General features: G+C 43.1%; 1 protein-coding gene across 1 annotated transcript in view; it reads left to right on the forward strand.

Moving 5' to 3' along the window:
* Window positions 1–17818, forward strand: part of LOC137561625 (RUN and FYVE domain-containing protein 1-like) — a 109059-nt gene that overhangs the window by 80167 nt on the left and 11074 nt on the right. Inside the window, exons 13-17 of the mRNA XM_068272937.1 lie at window positions 4032–4151; window positions 5422–5551; window positions 9916–10010; window positions 13791–13839; window positions 17101–17178. Of these exons, the coding sequence (XP_068129038.1) occupies window positions 4032–4151; window positions 5422–5551; window positions 9916–10010; window positions 13791–13839; window positions 17101–17178 (472 nt within the window). The remainder of the gene's footprint in view (window positions 1–4031; window positions 4152–5421; window positions 5552–9915; window positions 10011–13790; window positions 13840–17100; window positions 17179–17818) is intronic.

Below are 17818 nucleotides of genomic sequence, written 5' to 3' on the forward strand. Positions count from 1 at the left end.
TGCAGTTTATAAACCACACACTATTTTGTTACTATAAAACAAAGCAGAGCTAATGACCCTTTGAAGTTTCCTGCAGTAAAACATTAACTGAAACTTTCTCTCACTGTTTCTTTGATGTAGAAGTGCTTCAGAAAAGAGGACAGTCTTGGACCCAAGTTGGGTCGGAGAGCTCAGAGAAGCTCTTTTGTGAAACTGAAGTTTAACTTTTTCTGTACTGGAAAAAAATTTCAGAGTATTTTCTTTGCTACTAATGTTCTATTTCTTAGCTGTACTAGACATACACTTAATTATAGCACTATATCGGACCAGCGTATTTGCCAGAATGAAACGGGACCCCCCACTCTTGATAAAGCGGCGTGACTGCCGCGACACCGGTAGAGTAGTCTACCGGGGGCCTCTTCACTTCATTGGACACCTCGCTGATTCATTCCCTTCCAGGGTCACGTAAGCCTCGCTCCTTCTGCCACTTTATACTTCTGCGGCAGTCTCTGCATCAATTCACTTGTTTTCATTCAGCATCCATGATTTTTCAGGGGCTGATCATTTTCAGCACGGTTAGCACTTTATGCACTGATCACTGTTTGATTATATGAATTTTCTTGTTATTTTCTTTTGTTTGGTATGAATTGGAAGTTTTATTATCCTGACCACGTATGCACTTTATTTGAGATTAGGCTCTCATAACCCCATAACTCTTATATTGAGCTGCCCATGTGATCTACTTATCAATTCACTTATGCTTTATTGGAGCTAATATACATTATATTATACATGATATGCTAGGGCTGCACGATTTTAGGAAAAAATTGAAATTGCAATTTTTCTCTCAAAAATTGCGATTTCGATTTGTTCCCGATTTTCTTCAAATCAAGCTTTAGCACTAAATTCACATTGCCCCCACTACACTGTGCTAACACCTGATGATCCACCCCTACACTATGCTAACTTGAATCTTGATGCCCCACCAATTAAACTCCACTGCACAATGCTAACCACTGATTCTCATCAATAACACACTAAGCTAACTCCTGATGCCCACCAGCTATGCTACAATGCACTACTCTAACACCTTCTGCCCCCATTCCCAGCTACACTACACTTAACCCCTGCAGCTACAATGACTACTCTGCAACTGCCACTGTTATGGCCCATACTCACGGGCAGCAAAAGTGGCCTGTCGCCAGCACACGTGAGCGTGTGGGCGACAGGCCCGCGACAGCTCCTCGCCAGGTCCCTCCGCATACACACGCAGAAGAGGGACCAGCGCTGCGACGGAAGCTGTCGCCGACGTTCCTCCTCCCCCCGCCGGAAGCTCCGTCTACCTCAATGGGGGTTGCTGTCGCTAGTCCGCGTACTCACGCGGACTAGTGACAGTTGCGGCGGAGTTGCGGCGGCGGCTGTCGCCAGGCGATTTAAACTTTCAATCGCCCGCGACATCAGCGACGGGCGACAGTTCGGGGTGCGCGCCCGTGCGACGACGCATACTCACAGGCGACCTGTCGCCGCAACACGTGCGCGCCGCGTGTTGCGGCGACAATTGTAGCCCGTGAGTATGGGCCATTAAGCCTGAAGCACTAGGCAGACAGGCTAGTTAAAGTAGTGGTTAAGCTGCATGGGCATAAAGCAGAGCCTGTGACAGAGAGCACAGCAGGACCAGGCAGATAAAGCATACACACGAACTCACTGTATACAGCACAGTTCTGTTAAAGCCAGTCTAGCTGTCCGTTTACAGTCCTGTTAAAGCCAGTCTAGCTGTCCATTTACACAGACAGCTCTAGCTGTAATCTGATCTTTGTCATTACTGGTGTCGCTGCCCATATATTGCTATCTGATGGGATGTGAGGCTAAGGATCCTGCCCTTTTGACCTGAAATTGCCAGCAAAGCTCGTTACAGCTAAGAGCTGTCTGTAAACGGACAGCTAGAGTGGCTTTAGCAGGACGCTGCGCTGTGTGCTGTATACAGCCTGCGTGTGGTCTATCTCTCTCTGCCACTGTTCTCTGGTCCCCGCTGTGCAAGAGAGCCTGGGTGACCGTGTGGTGGATCGGGGGGAAAACCATGCGTGCTTCACCGCAGCCAAGGCAGCTAAAGGACGAGAGAGAGCTGGCCGTGCATTCCTCGATTCAGTGCCTCACTCCTCCTTCTGGCCGGAAGGAGGAAGCGCACCTTAGTAACAAGCCGGAAATGTACGCGTGCAATGCTGGGGACAGCATTGAACGCGGAAATACAGCCGCAATGGAAAAACAAAATTGCCACTCTGACGATACTGAAATCGTGATGATGCCCATCGTGATTTCGATTAAAAAACGATATATCGTGCAGCCCTATGATATGCTATATAAACTATGATATGAGGTGTCCATTGTGTTTTTAGATGTTTTTATTTTTATATGATGGTGCTTTATGAAGATTAATAAACTTTGTTATAATTTTGAATACATATAGGTGTGGTGCTGTATTTAGTCATAACCTTTGAGCTATGTTGTGTATAGTGACTGAGCACACACTTATTGCAACATTGAGTGCATGAACTGCTGCTTCACTTAATTATATAATACGTTTTTGGGGGGGTTTCCGCTTCAGTGCCACTTTAAAATTAGTACATCTTCCAATCCCGGGAAATGTTCTCACACTGAGGGCCCGTTTCCACTATAGCGAATCCGCATGCGGGCACTGCACGCGGATTCGCATAGGTAATGTAAGTGGATGGGGCTGTTTCCACGTGTGCGGCTGCGGCAGCGTTTTTTGGTGCGGCAGAAATCTGCACGGCAGGGCCGTCAGATTTCGCCTGCAGAAGGAACGTGCGCGAATCGCCGCTAATGTAACTAATAGGGAAATCGCATGCGGGGTGACCATGCGTTTTTTGACGCGAAATCGCATGCGATTTCGCATAGGTATTAATGTTATTTCACTCAGGCAGTGACATGGTTAAAATCGCATACAGCCTTACCTATGCGGAATCGCATGCGAAATCGCGGCAAAAACGCATGCGGAATCGCACCCGCATGCGATTTTGTCCGCGGTGGAATGCAGGCGATTCCGCACCGCACTAGTGGAAACGAGCCCTATTGCAGCTGCCGGGAAGTACAACTCCATTACGGGAGCTTAAACCTGCTGCAGGTCTCTGGCTGAAGAAGATGGTGAAGCCCATATAGACCGCGGGGGGGGGGGGGGGGGGGGTTAAGGGGAATAGGAGCTTTCCAAGGTGCTGAATATTCTCTACTGATATGGCAGTGAGGAAAGCTTGTATTGGTAAATCTTTAAGAAGGCAAGAAGTCCCTCTCTTGCTATACCAGCTCCCATGTCCAGATAATGGGGTGTGTAATTAGCAGCAAGAGACCTTGTGATAGTCCCCCACTACTCTGCTTATCAACTCTCTTTGCCTGTGAGTATTGGGGATGTGCCTAGTAATGTGGGTGTCCCTTTGAAGAGCCTCTACCCAACAACATTATGGACATCGGTCTTAGACAAACCAAGCCCTCTGCAGATGCTTGAGAGTGAGCTATAGCTACCTATCCTGCGCTCCAGTCTTCAGTCTTTTTTATTTGGCTACTGCTTCCTGGGGGTTCTCTGTTTTGTCTTCTGGCTTCGCTGTCTCTTCGCGGTCAGATTCTTCCGATTTCAGTCCTGCACTTCTTTGTTGATGTGTTCATTACCATTTTTTATGTTTAGTCAGCTCATATACAGATTAATGATGACCTATTGAACTTCACGGCAGCAATGAATAGATAAGAATAGCCAAATACAAGTTTTATGACCTTTAACCAGTCATCAGGAATAATTACTGCTGCACCCTACTTAAAATGTTGTGAAACTGATTTGTAACTCTGGATTCTTAACCCTTACGGTAAAAAATGAGCACAGGCAAAGCTGTAAGTAGGATCGGTACTGTACAAACATATTATCTCACCGGGATTCATGTCATTTTAGGTACACTTTAACACTAAATTTAATGAAGCCCTGAATAGAGAAACTATTCTGGCCATGAAGTGATTATTTGATTAAAATATGCTTATATATTTGTTTATGTCAGACTTCAGAAATCAGAAAAATCTCGAGTAACATCTGAAGAAAATTACATTAAAATGAAGAAAGAGTTTGATGCCAAAAATGAATCATTACGTCAGCAACTTCAGAAACTGGAATGCCAATGGTAACAAGAAAACTCTATATGCCTTAATGGTTGCATATGTACAAACATTAAACTATACTGTTAAACTTAACAGTCACCTATAAATTCTATTTCTTCAGCTTTTTTTTTCTCTTTTATAAAATACTCTATAAAACACTATTTCTGCAAGGGACATCGATACAGTATTTTTCGGGATATAAGACGCACCTAGTTTTAAAGGGAAAAAAAAAGAATAAACTAAACTTAGGTGTGTCTATGGTGCAGGGCCGTCTTAAGGACCCTTCCCCTCTAAACTGTCTCTATCTAAGCTACACTGTCCATCTACACTAACTACTGCTACACTACACTTCACTTACTTCTGCTGCCGCCACCAACCACACTACTCTACACTTCACTAACCCCTGCTGCCACCACCTACTACACTACACTTTACTAACGAACCACTGCTGCCCCTACTAACTACACTTCACTAACTAACCCCTGCTGCCACCACCTACTACATTACACTTCACTAACTCCTGCAGCCAACCCAAACTACACTACACTTCACTGACTAACCCCTGCTGCATCTCACATGATCCTGCCGCCACACTCCTCTCCTCCTCTTTCTTGTGGTAATCCAAAGGTGCCCCCATCCTCCACGATCAAGCTCTTCTGGGTCCCAGCCGCCGACTCCTCTTCGCTGCAGTCTCCATATTCAGACTGCAGCTTTGCGGTGTACACTCGCTGCTGCCGCCATCCTCCATTGTTACAGTGTGTTCTTCCTGGTTACAGTGCGTCATGTTTGACCCCGATGCACGTGCGCTGCAGTTCACACAGTAGGGTGCACTGTAACCAGGAAGAGAAAGCTGTAAAGAGGATGGCGGCGGCAGCATGTGTACACCGCAAGGCTGTAGTCTGCATACGGAGACTGCAGCGAAAAGGAACCGGCGGATAGGACCCAGAAGAGCTTGATTGTGGATGACGGCCCTCCTCGGATTACCGCAAGACGGAGGAGGAGAGGAGCGCGGTGGCAGGATCTGGTAAATATATTCTGGGGGCCAAAATCTGTAACTTTAAAATATGACGCATCCACGTTTTCCCAAAGTTTTGGGGAAGGAAAAGTGTGTCTTATAGTCTGAAAAATACGGTATGTTGTAGCCATTAGTATTTAATTCTAGTTGTGTTTACTAAAGATCCTGTATGACCCCAAAAAGGCAGGAAATTTAACATTTACATTTTATTTGTTTTTTCAGCAATGTTCTTTTAAATGAAGTAACATGCTAATAGCTCCCTTTCATTTCTCAAATAGTTCCAGTTTAGAGAATGATTTAAAATTGGAGAAAGAGCAGAAAAAATGTCTTCAGTTGGAGCTTCACAAAGAGAACGATCTCAATCAAAGTCTGCAAAGTGAACTTCTTCAGCTTTCACAATTAAAGAAGGTGTGTCCGGCTTTTTTCCTCCTAATTGCTTGTACCACTCAAAATGATGTTATGGGGTAAGAAAAGGGCCAAACCTGAGAGAACTCGCAACACATCCAAATGAGAAGATTAAAATGTGTAATAAACCAAGAACCCCCTTGGGCTGACATGCTCTGCTTACATGTAAGGCCATGCTGGCTTCACTTTTTAAAGTACATTGCTGCACATAATTATTCATACCCCCGGCATATTTTGACTTAAAGTTACTTTCATTCAATCAGCAAGTAATTTTTTGACAGGAAATTACATAGGTGTCTCCCAAAAGATAATAAGACCGTGTACAATTATGGAAAAATAACATTTCTCAGGTTTTATTTATATTTTAGTAAAAAGTGTCCAGTCCAAAATTAATCATACACAGTTACATATAGTTACATAGTTATTTGGGTTGAAAAAAGACATAAGTCTATTGAGTTCAAACCTTCACAATAATTATTAGAAATTCACAGTAAAGTGGTGCAATGTGCATTTTTCTGCTGTGGGAAAATAACCACCAGCTTGTTTTTTGTTTGTTTTTGTTTTTTATTATTATCGTTGCATGTGAATCCTATTGCCAACAGAACTTTTAGAACGGCCGCAGCGAAGCTTCATACTTCACCTTGCCTTGGCGGCAGGGCATGTCCTCTTCACTTCTCTGCTGTGTAGCCATGCAGTGCAGCCTATCACCTTGTAGCTCCCAACACTGCCCATCATGTGGCAAGCATCTAGAACCAAAAGGTGAGAGGCTGCATGGTGCACGGAGTACCTGTCCTGCTGCCAAGATAATGTAAAGTATGAAGCTCCACTGCCGTGCTATTCTGCACCTTAGTCCCAGGCCTGCCGTGATGGTAGGGGTCATGGGGACTCTTATTACACCCCTGCCTTATAAACCTCCTTTGCCACCAATCCAAGAACCCTCGAGTATACCCCTTCCCTCCTCAGCCCTACTCATTCCAACTCCTACTATGTGCACTGTGCATGCAATGGGACCAGATTCATAGCAAGATGAGTGGGGGTTGATTAGTGTGGAAGTGGAAGAACAAATGCCCCTTCAGTTCATTCTGTAGTCAAGACAACCATTTTTTCTTTGCCTTCTCAAAAAAAAAAAAGTAAAAAAATGAGGGGCTCAGTATAAGTATAGTATAAGCTGTAATTTATAAAATGATGAAGCTCTGGTGCTGAAGATGTTTTTCCTTATAGTTTGCTACTTAAATCTCTGGACTTCGAGTCTTACAATTTTCATTTTGAATTGTTTTTTGGTATAGCCACATTGGAGCCATTACTGAGCAATTTTACCTTTTTCATTTTTAGGTTGACCGCAGCTCTGCTTAGCATATTTTTAATATTGAGATATATTGCCACATTAACACATCACGTTTAATATGTTCTTTCTTATTTGCAACTGTGCATTTTGATGTTTTAAATAGGAATGGTCAATGATATGTAAATAATTCCAAGTTGATGCAGAATTATGCAAATTTTGTATGCAGATTTTATGCTGCTTGAAAATGGATCAACAGAATCCTGCCAAGGCAAAATTTGATTGGTCCATTTTCAAGCTGCATAAATTTGCTTACAACTTGGAATTATTTGCATCTCATTAACCATCCCTAGTTTTAAATTGAATGGAGAAAGAGGCGCCCTGGAAGAAATAAAGTACCTTAAAATCCTTAAAGAGACTCTGCAGTCTCATAAAATTCAGGTTTTTATTTTAAAAAATCTCTTTAACATCAATGCACTAACTAAAACGCTGCATCCCTGTGGCTGAACACTAACTAAATCACCCCAAACTCCCCAGCAAAAATCCACAACTTTCTTGGTCATGGATTTTGCTGCCCTGGAAGGCAGAGCTTTAACCTCTTGAGGACCATGGTGATAAACCCCCCTAGTGACCAGGCTAATTTCAGTGAAATTGGCCACTGCAGCTTTAAGGCCAAGCTGCAGGGCCAGACAACTCTGCACACAAGTGATCCCACCCCCCTTTTCTCCCCACCAACAGAGCTCTCTGTTGGTGGGGTCTGATCGCTCCCCCCATGTTTTTTTTTTTTTAATAAACATTATTGTTTGTTTGTTTGTTTGTTTTAAAACTGTTTCTTTAAAATCTATCCCTCCCTCCAGCCAGCCAATTATAGCGATTGGCTGTCATAGGCTTCTGCCTATGAGAGCCGATCGCTCTCTTATCCCCCAGAGGGACAGCCGTGTGACACGGCTGTCCCCAGTACAGCGCTGCTGCTGATCGCAGCGCTGTACATGTAAATACACGGTGGTTTCGCCGTGTAACAGTCTTCCGAGCGGCGATCGCCGCTCGGAGACTGAAGGCGGAGCTCCGCCCACCAAGCAGGAGATGCGCGCCCACCCTGCGCGCGATCTCCTGCAAACTGCTGCCCCAGGACTTTACGCCAATCGGCATTAGCTGGTCCTGGGGCTGCCACCACGGCCACGTTTATTGGTGTGACGCGGTCGGCAAGCGGTTAAAGAGACACTGTAACATCAAACAGTTCCCCTGGGGGGTACTCGCCTCAGGAGGAGGAAGCCTCCGGATCCTAATGAGGCTTCCCCCGTCCTCCTCTGTCCCACGGGAGTCTCACAGCGGCCCGACAGATCCGACAGCTTGTTCAATATTTACCTTTCCAGGCTCCAGCGGGGGCGCTGTTGCGGCTTTTGGCTCCGAAGTAGACGGAAATACCCAATCTCAGTCGGGTCCGCTCTACTGCGCAGGCGCCGGAGACTTGCTCCTGCGCAGTAGAGCAGACCCGACGGCTATCGGGTATTTACGCCTATTTCGGAGCCGAGAGCCGCCACAGTGCCTGCGCAGGAGCTGGGAAGGTAAATATTTACATCGCTGCTGTTCAGAGGGCTGCAGCAATACCCCCGAGGGACAGAGGACGGCGTGGGAAGCCTCATTGGGACCCTCAGGCTTCCCCCTCCCAAGGTGAGTACCCCCCAGGGGAACTTTTTGATCTTACAGGTTTTCTTTAAGCTGCAGCTCTGCCTCCATGTGCGTCAATCCGCGCGTATCTCCGCCTCTCCCCCGCCCCTCTCAGTGAAAGAAGAGGCAGCGGTCCGCGCTTTTGGACGCGTGTAGAGGCAGAGCTGCAGTCCTAAGCTCTGCCTCTTCACGGAAGCGCTCCCCTGCAATGTGCCCCGGGAAGTTTGGGGGGATTTAGTTAGTGTGCAGCCGCAGGGATGCTGCGTTTTACTTAGGGAATTGATATTAAAGAGATTTTTAAAATAAAAACCTGAATTCTGAGAGACTTTAGTCTCTCTTTAAAATTAAAGGTTAAAGGGACTCCGAGCAGTGCAGAAACTATGGAAAGATGCATATCATTTTAAAGCTCTCTTTCTCCTGTTTCCAATGGCATATAAACCACCGCCCTACGCCTTTTAGTTTTCGCTATTTTCGCGATTGAAATTGCCACGGTCGCGATTTTAATCGCGAAAATAGAGAAAACTAAAAGGCGTAGGGCGACGATTTAGGTGTCGCCAGAAAGTGGAGAAAGAGAGCTTCAAAATGATACCCATCTTTCCATAGTTACATTGTATTACACAGGGCGACTTTTTCCTAAAGTCAGCAGCTCCATTCTGCTGAATGGAGCTGCTGACACTGGGGAAAGTGTCGCCCTGTGTAATACAAGTAACTATGGAAAGATGGGTATCATTTTAAAGCCCTCTTTCTGGCGACACCTAAATCGTCGCCCTACGCTTTTTACTTTTCTCTATTTTCGCGATTGAAATCGTGGGCGCGGCAATTTCAATCGCGAAAATATCGAAAACTAAAAGGCGTAGGGCGGCGGTTTATATATCATTGGAAAGAGGAGAAAGAGAGCTTTAAAATGATATGCATCTTTCCATAGTTTCTGCACTGCTCGGAGTCCCTTTAAGAGGTGGCTTGCTTTACCTGAATGACACAGACTTATTGCAAACAAAATTAATTGCACTATGGAAAAGTGTTTTGTGAGCCTACACAACTAACTTCATCAAGCCAAATATCAGTGACAGAATCCAACAGCAGCCTGGCATTGTGGGCCTCACTATCCCACCAAGACGAAATCTGGTCCATTTTCAAGCTACACAAGTTTGCATACAAATTTTGAATAATTCTGAATCAACTTGGAATCATTTGCATCTCACTGGCCCTCCCTAGTTTTAAATATCTGTTTTTTGTAAAGTCTTGAAGTGGGGCTGTGCTGCTGCAAATGGGGAAATTTTGAGAAGGCACAGTATATATGCTAGAAGTCCATAGCTCAGTTACACAATCATGTTAGAAAAAATATGACAATATGACTTCCTCATTTTAATTCATATTTAATGCCACATTATATTTTTCCAATGTTTTGCTTCTTCAGGACTTTCATGAATTACTTCTTGAGAAAAAAGAATTGCAGAAGCTCTGTGATGAGCAGGAACAAGCACTTCAAGAAATGGGTCTCCATCTAAGCCAGTAGGTTTCACCTGTTTATTTTGCTTAAAGGGATACTGTAGGGGGGTCAGGGGAAAATGAGTTGAACTTACCCGGGGCTTCTAACGGTCCCCCGCAGACATCCTGTGTTGGTGCAGCCACTCACCGATGCTCCGGACCCGCCTCCGGTTCACTTCTGGAATTTCAGACATTAAAGTCTGAACACCACTGCGCCTGCGTTGCCGTGTCCTCGATCCCGCTGATGTCATCAAGAGCGCACAGCGCAGGCCCAATATGGTCTGTGTCTGCGCAGTACACTCCTGGTGACATCAGCGGGAGCGAGGACACGTGCGTGCAGGCGCAGTGGTTTTCTGACTTTAAAGTCAGAAATTCCAGAAGTGAACTGGAGGTGGGGCCGGAGCATCGGTGAGTGGCTGCGCCAACACAGGATGTCTGCGGGGGACCATTAGAAGCCCCCGGGTAAGTTCAGATCATTTTACCCCGACCCCCCCCCCTACAGTATCCCTTTAAAGGAATTCTATCAAACTTTCTCTATTTCTGAAAGCATTATAAATCAATTTGCCAGCAACAGTAAGAATAAGCACAGCATATATTTTTGCTGTGCAGCGTGTCTTTGTCTTTATTTAACTTACTGTCGGCGTCCCCTGAGAACTGACGGCGACGGGGAATTGGGGCAGTTCATTTTTGCAAGAGGGGAATCCTCTTGCTGAGTACAGCTGTAGTTTACTCTATTCTGATGCTCCCCACACAGCAGTGTGTTATGCAGCAGACGATCGGCTCATAAAGTTACTGAGAGGAGCTCTCTCTCACTCCTAGTCTGAAGGTGATTGTGCTGAGCTGCCGCTGCGTAATTACTTGTTGCTACACAACGTAAACATATGAGCTGGAGGAGGGCGCCGTCATTGCTCTGAAGAGAAGCCGTAGAGGAAGATTTATTCTGTGCTTATTCTTACTGTTGCTGGCAAATTGATTTATAATGCTTGCAGAAATAGAGAAAGTTTGATAGAATTCCTTTAATGTGCATTGTTCTGTTCTCTGTGATTTTTCTTATTCATACTCCATTTTTAACATGTTTTTCCCCTGTCAATAGTTACATCACACTTTTCTTTGTTATTCTAATAGCATGTGCTATAGCCAGACAGTATCAGACCAAAGACCTGACCCCCATCATGCAACATTCCAATACAGCCTGTGATGACCACTCTGGTCCTGGCATTGGATCATCATGGGGGAAGTGATTAAAGCAGATGAGACAGTTAATGGCTGTACCTTCTGATCGGGACCCTTAGCACTAAATAAAAACAAAATTTGGACTTACCCGGGGCTTCCTCCAGCCCCCCGTAGCTTGCAAGGTCCTCTGGCATTCTCTTTTCCCCTCTCCTAGTTCCACTGGCTGCTCTGGTAATCAGCGACTCCCGGGTGAAGTCGCGCGTGCTCGCTCCCTGATGTGCGGTGGTGCCATAAGCCTCCTGCGCATGTGCAGTTCAGTCTTTAGAGAACCGCGCATGCGTAGGAGGCCTATAGTGACTGGCATGATGGCGCAGCGAGTGTGTGCCCACGCAACTTCACCCGTGAACCGCTGATTACCGAAGCCACCAGCAGGACCAGGAGAAGGGAGAAGAGGATGCCGGAGGACCTCCCGAGCTACAGGAGGCTGAAGCCCCATGTCCATGTTTTGTTTTTATCCAGTGCTCAGGGTCCCTTTAAGTGATTTTGGAAGTTAACCTCTTCTCTATTTTTGGAAAAATTCTTACTTGAAATCCTTTAAAAAAAAAAAAATGCCAAAGTTGCAGAATACTTTGAGGACACTGCATCTTTTAAATAATTCTACTTGTCCAAGTATAATCCTAGAGCACTCCACTTTTTTTCATTGGCAAACAGGGATTCGTTATATTTATTTCTAGCTCAGGTGTTCTTTAACCACTTTACCCCCCGCGGTACGAATTTCTCCGTCCCTTTTTTTTCCCCCCTAAACAACCAAGGGACGGAGAAATCCGTACCTCCCGCGCTACTGCCGCTGTCCGCGCTCCCGCCGCTCGTGCACACCGCCGCCCGCTCGCCTGGAGATCAATGAACGGAAAAATCTATTCCTGTTCGTTGATCTAAGCCCACGCAATGATCTGCTGCTTCTATGAGAAACAGCGCGATCATTGTGATTTTCCCAGCCTCATACTGCTTCCTGTAAGCGTCCTTCCAGACGCTTACAGGTTGCATGACAACAAACTCACTGTAAATAGTAAAACTACACCCTAAAGCATTTTACAAATACATTAGTTTTACACAATAAATTAACTCATTACCTCCCACACTCCCTCTTTTTTTTTTTTTTTTTGTAATTACAAAAAAAAAAATACAATAAAAATAAAAAAACATAAATAGTTACCTTAGGGACTGGACTTTCTAAATATTTATGTCAAGGGGGTATAACACTGTTACTTTATAAACTACGGGCTTGTAATTAGGGATGGATGCAAAACTGAAAAAAATGCACCTTTATTTCCAAATAAAATATTGGCGCCAAACATTGTGATAGGGACATAATTTAAACGGTTTTATAACCGGGACAAATGGGCAAATACATTTCATGGGTTTTAATTACAGTAGCATGCATTATTTAAAACTTATAATGGCCGAAAACTGAAAAAAAAAATTTCCCACATTTTTTCCTATTTTCCCATTAAAACACATTTAGAATAAAATAATTCTTGGCATAATGTCCCACCTAAAGAAAGCCTAATTGGTGGCGAAAAAAACAAGATATAGTCAATGTCATTGCGATAAGTAATAATAAAGTTATAGCTGAAAGGTGAAAATTGCTCTGGTGTTCAAGGGGTAAAACCCCTCAGTGGTGAAGTGGTTAAACAGGAAAAAAACATTACATTATTACAAGAGCAGACCATACCTGGGGGTCCCTTTCCCACCTCATTGTCCCTTAAGCCTAAAGTTTTTACTTTTATTTAGTTCATGAAACCTCTATGAAGGTACCCATAATGCAGCAGACTAGTGTGCCGAGCCCCCCCCCCCCCCCAGTATGCCCGCGCCCCCCCCCCCCCCCAGAGAATTCACAGTTAAAGAGTAACTGTCGGGCATAAAACCAAAAATCAATTATTTATTTTTATCTGGTAAACAAGTAATAAGGATGCTAATCAGGCAATCCAAAAGTTAAAATCACTATTACTTTTCTTGTTGATAAATTATCATTCCCCAGTTTACATGACTCTTTTTCAGTACACAGAAAATTTGGTGCACAAAAGAGAAGTTGCAGAGCATGTTGGGTTGTCTTTTTTTGCTTCTCTACTTCCCCTCAGCCTGATTGGCTGAAGCCTCTTTCCCTCCCGTCTTCCCCTCCCACACCTCTGTTCCTCTCTGATTGGCCAAAATTTCTCAGGCTGAAACAATGCACTTTCTATAGTGAAGGGTGGGCAAATCAGGCAGAGGAGACTAAGGGCGGATATTACATCACAACTGGCTTCAAAATAGCCACAGTAAATATGGAAACTGTCTAGAATAGGATTCTCTACTTTAATTTTATAAAATTCACAGGAATCATAACGTGGACAGTGTTATGTTATGTTATGTAAGAAGAGCAAGTATTTATCTACTTATATATTTGGTTTTTTTTCCTGAGATAGTATGGCTGATAGCTCCTCTTTAAGGCTCAGAGAATTAAAACCTCTTCCAGTTTTTATTGCTGTCTGCTTGCATGTAATATGTTGACATTCAATGTTTTAGCGAGAGTGAGAAAGAGTTACAACATCTGTACAACCTAATGTGAGTTTTATTTACATGTATTTTATCCAGATCAAAATTGAAGATGGAAGACATAAAAGAAGTTAACAAGGCCCTTAAGGTATGGTGATCTGGCAATATATGAATCACACTAATTTGTGTTCTCCATGAAAATAAAGCAAATAAAGCCTAGGACTCGCTACTGTGCAGCGGCATCCCCACCACCCGCTCCGATCGTCTCCGGCAATGCAATTGGTGTGCACACGCAGATAACAAAGTGCTAGCTGCGTGTAGCAAAAAAAATTATGCAAATCGGCCCAGCAGGGCCTGAGAAATCCTCCTTCGTGGCTTACCCCGAACTACGTTCCCGCCAGGAAGATTAAAGATACATTGTCATCAGTGGCATAGAAATAGGGGTTGCAAAGGTTGCAATTACACCTGAACCTTTCGCTTGACCAGATAGTCCATTTTTGCTCTTCTTCAGCTTCTTGCCTTTTTCATGATTGCTAACTCCGTAAAGGACCAGCCTTTAAAGCATTGCTATCATATAAATCCGGCATAGCGGGGTCTGAACCCTCTAACAGTAATTATAGATTGACGGTGTATCTGGAAATGAATCAGAGCACTCAGTATTTGATTTTATATAACAAATTGTATTTGCTTATAATACAGTATATATACAAAATATGAACAGTTCCAAGTAGTGTTTCCTTCTAAAAGTATTCCACCTCATCATGGCCTTTATAGCCAAGCGTTCATCAATCTTCTAAGCACATTCAAAAAAGAATATAACAGTTGTGTTATGTAGAATAAGGTCAAAAGTAATCTCATCTGTATGTATACAGCTGTGTATCTAGTAGCTGTGTAAAACTTGTAGTAATCTTCTTAAAGAAATGGCTTAAAAAAATAGCTTCTAAAAAACTTCTTGCTAACATCTTAACAGAACTTAATGCTTAAAAATTAATAAAGTAAATCACCAGAATATAAGCATATTACCCCTTCTCTTTCATCTCTTTAGCATCTAGAACCACTTGTGGGAAGGTAGCTTCTGCCTCGTGTGTCTTCTCAAGAGATTGTTCGGTTTCTGCAAACTATGAGCTTTCAGCTCCTACTTTTATAGTGATTGGATGCAATATGGCTGCCTAATCTGGAATTTCCCTGAATCTCAGGTTCTGATTGGCTAAAGCTTCCGTGCGTCAATGCTTTATCATGTTTTGAATACCTAAATCATAATATTATTGTTTATAAATTCTGATTAGGTCATTTCTGACGCAGTTAATTAAAAATGGAGTCACCAGCCATCTTGTCTGCTGGTTGACTTTTTTGACCCTAGATATTTAGACTAAACAATGTCATTCATGACGCATTTCTGATAATGTCCCCTTCTGCTAATTAGTTTGGAATGTGTCTCTTCTTTCCAAGAAATAAGATTGGCCAGGTTGACACTGTAACCAGACCTGTGAGAGTCTTCAGCAATTTAGGGCTTATTGAAACATACAGGGCTTCTAATATACTTATTTAAATATAAAGCTTATTATATAATTCTTCTTAAAACAATTAATCATATAACATATAATTGCATATTAAAATATAATAATATAACATCATGTTCTATATATTTGCCTTTCTTATGAATAAATATAATAACTTCAACCGGCAGATGTCAGCATTTCATCATCTTTAACTAATTGGGAAAACCCCTTGTATTATTTTATATTTTTCATATTTTGATTTTCTCTGGCTGGGAAATGTTATCTTTTCTTGCTGGCTGTAACAGCCTTGTAGTACATGTCAACAATCCTCCAGAACCAAAACAATTCCACGAAAATGTTTCACTGGCCCAAAGCATCACTGGCAGAATCCAGCATTTAACTGTATTTCAAAATACTAAATTGTATTATGTGTAATTATAGGGTTTAACAATAATTATTTCTTTCTTTAGAAGGACTGTATTGATTATTAATATTTAGATTAATAATATTTATATGTAATAACTGAGCAAACTGTATATATATGTCTGCTGCAGTAATGTGAGTTTTAAACGTGTTTCTTTCCAGTCTTTACACAGAAGCATCTTTCAAATGTCAAGGCCGCAGACAAGCGCACTAACATAAACAAGAATGTTTAATTAAAAATCTTAAATAATATTATAAGATTCACAACCTGCAAAATGCTGAGATGATTCAGAGCAATATATTAAAGAATTACCCCAACTTTACAGTTTACAATGAAATTTTGCATAGAACATTTAAAACTTAAAACATACACATATGACCAGGCATGGTCGGAAGAGCCAATTTCCGATTCCGTGGTAATTCCGCATACCGCCACTACCGAAATTCCGCTACCGTTTCATTCCGACTGAATTCCTGAGCTGTTCCGCGGAATTCCGATTTATACGGAATTCCGTCAGAAAATTTTTAAAATCTCTCTCTCTCTCTCTCTCTCTCTCCCTCCTCCTCCTCCTCCTCCTCCTACCTACTACACACTGCATCCTGGGTTCAAATCCCAGCTATGGTATATAAACTGTTTTGAAAATCTGCAATTCCCTACTGGATGATATAAGAGGATGGATGGATGGAGGAGGAGGAAGAGGGAGATTTTTGATGTTATTCTGGAAAATTCCGTCGGAATTATAAAATTTCCGCGGAATTCCGTTTGAGATATATAGAAATTCCGTTCCGACTAACAAAATCGGAATTATTAATTCCGACCGGAATCACGGAATTAATAATTCCGCGGAATTTTCCGACCATGCCTGCATATGACAGCTTTTCCTGCATAAATAAAACCGCTAGAATTCTGACAGAAGTAATCCCAGTTTGCCTGGCTGTGCTGCTTATCCTCTGCCTCTAATACATTTAGCCATGAACCCAGAACAAACATGCAAGTGATACGCTGTCATAGTCTGAAGCCTCTCACAGCCGATCGCGCTGATTGGCTGGCGGGGGGGAGAGAGGAAATGGTACAAAGAGAATAAAAAAAAGAGGAAATTTATTATATATAAAATAGAAATATTTACAAAAGATGGGCAGAAAAGGGGGGGGGGGATCACTTGTGTGCTGAGTTGTGTGGCCCTGCAGCGAGCCCTTAAAGCTGCAGTGGCCTTCATTGTCAAAAATAGCCTGGTCACTAGGGGGGTTTAAGACAGTGGTCCTTAAGAGGTTAAACTGAAATAAATATGACCATAACCATTTCCTATGGTGGGATATTACACATCTCTACCACTCTTGTTGTAAAGCCCCCACCTTGTTCACAAGTGGTTTAATATTGTTTTTCTATACACAGTTCATGTCATCTTGTCCTTAATTTTTTTTTTTGCCAGCTAGTAAAATAGAACTTTACTAACCCCAATCTTAACCAATTCATGGCTATTTTTTAGGGTCATAGTTGGCTGAAGGATGATGAAGCAAGTGGGTGTAAGCAATGTAACAAAGAATTCTCAATTTCAAGGCGAAAGGTAACTATTCTAAGCAGAAATGATAAAACCTATAAATTGCTTTTGTATATTGTTCTGTATAAAATACTATATCTGTAATAAAGGTAGAGCTCAAAATCAGTCCATACGATAGAATTGTTCAACCGCTTTCATTGGGGATTCCCCCCTTCGTGCAGCAACTCACCGGATGTTGTGGCCAGGTCAGACCAGCCCGTCAGCGCTTCTGGGGTATATGGCCACCCCACTGCCTTCTCTGGCAACCTCCGTCAGCTTGTCACGTTCTGCAATTAGCAAAAGACAGCTTCCATCGCATAGAAATATCAAAAACTTTTATTAAAAATGGTGGCATACATCTAAAAATCTGTGTCCTCCACAAATTATTATATAGAGTAATCAATTGGTCTCTGTAGGGACCGCAATACTGCACTGCTATGCGTGGGAAAGACATCAAACTTGCGGCGCAGCAACCAGGCTCTGTTCGCACTATACCCACTATGCAGTCACTACACGTGTCACAAAGCTGCGTCCAGCCCGCGTCACATGTAATCGAGGTCTCAAACCTCGCTCTGTAGCTCCAACCTACGCATTTCGGGATAGGCATGTACAGGGAGCAGTTCTCATGCCCATATTCTTTCTACTTCCCCCCCCCCCTTAATTCACC

Source organism: Hyperolius riggenbachi, chromosome 3, assembly GCF_040937935.1.
Source record: "Hyperolius riggenbachi isolate aHypRig1 chromosome 3, aHypRig1.pri, whole genome shotgun sequence".
Classification (NCBI taxonomy): domain Eukaryota; kingdom Metazoa; phylum Chordata; class Amphibia; order Anura; family Hyperoliidae; genus Hyperolius; species Hyperolius riggenbachi.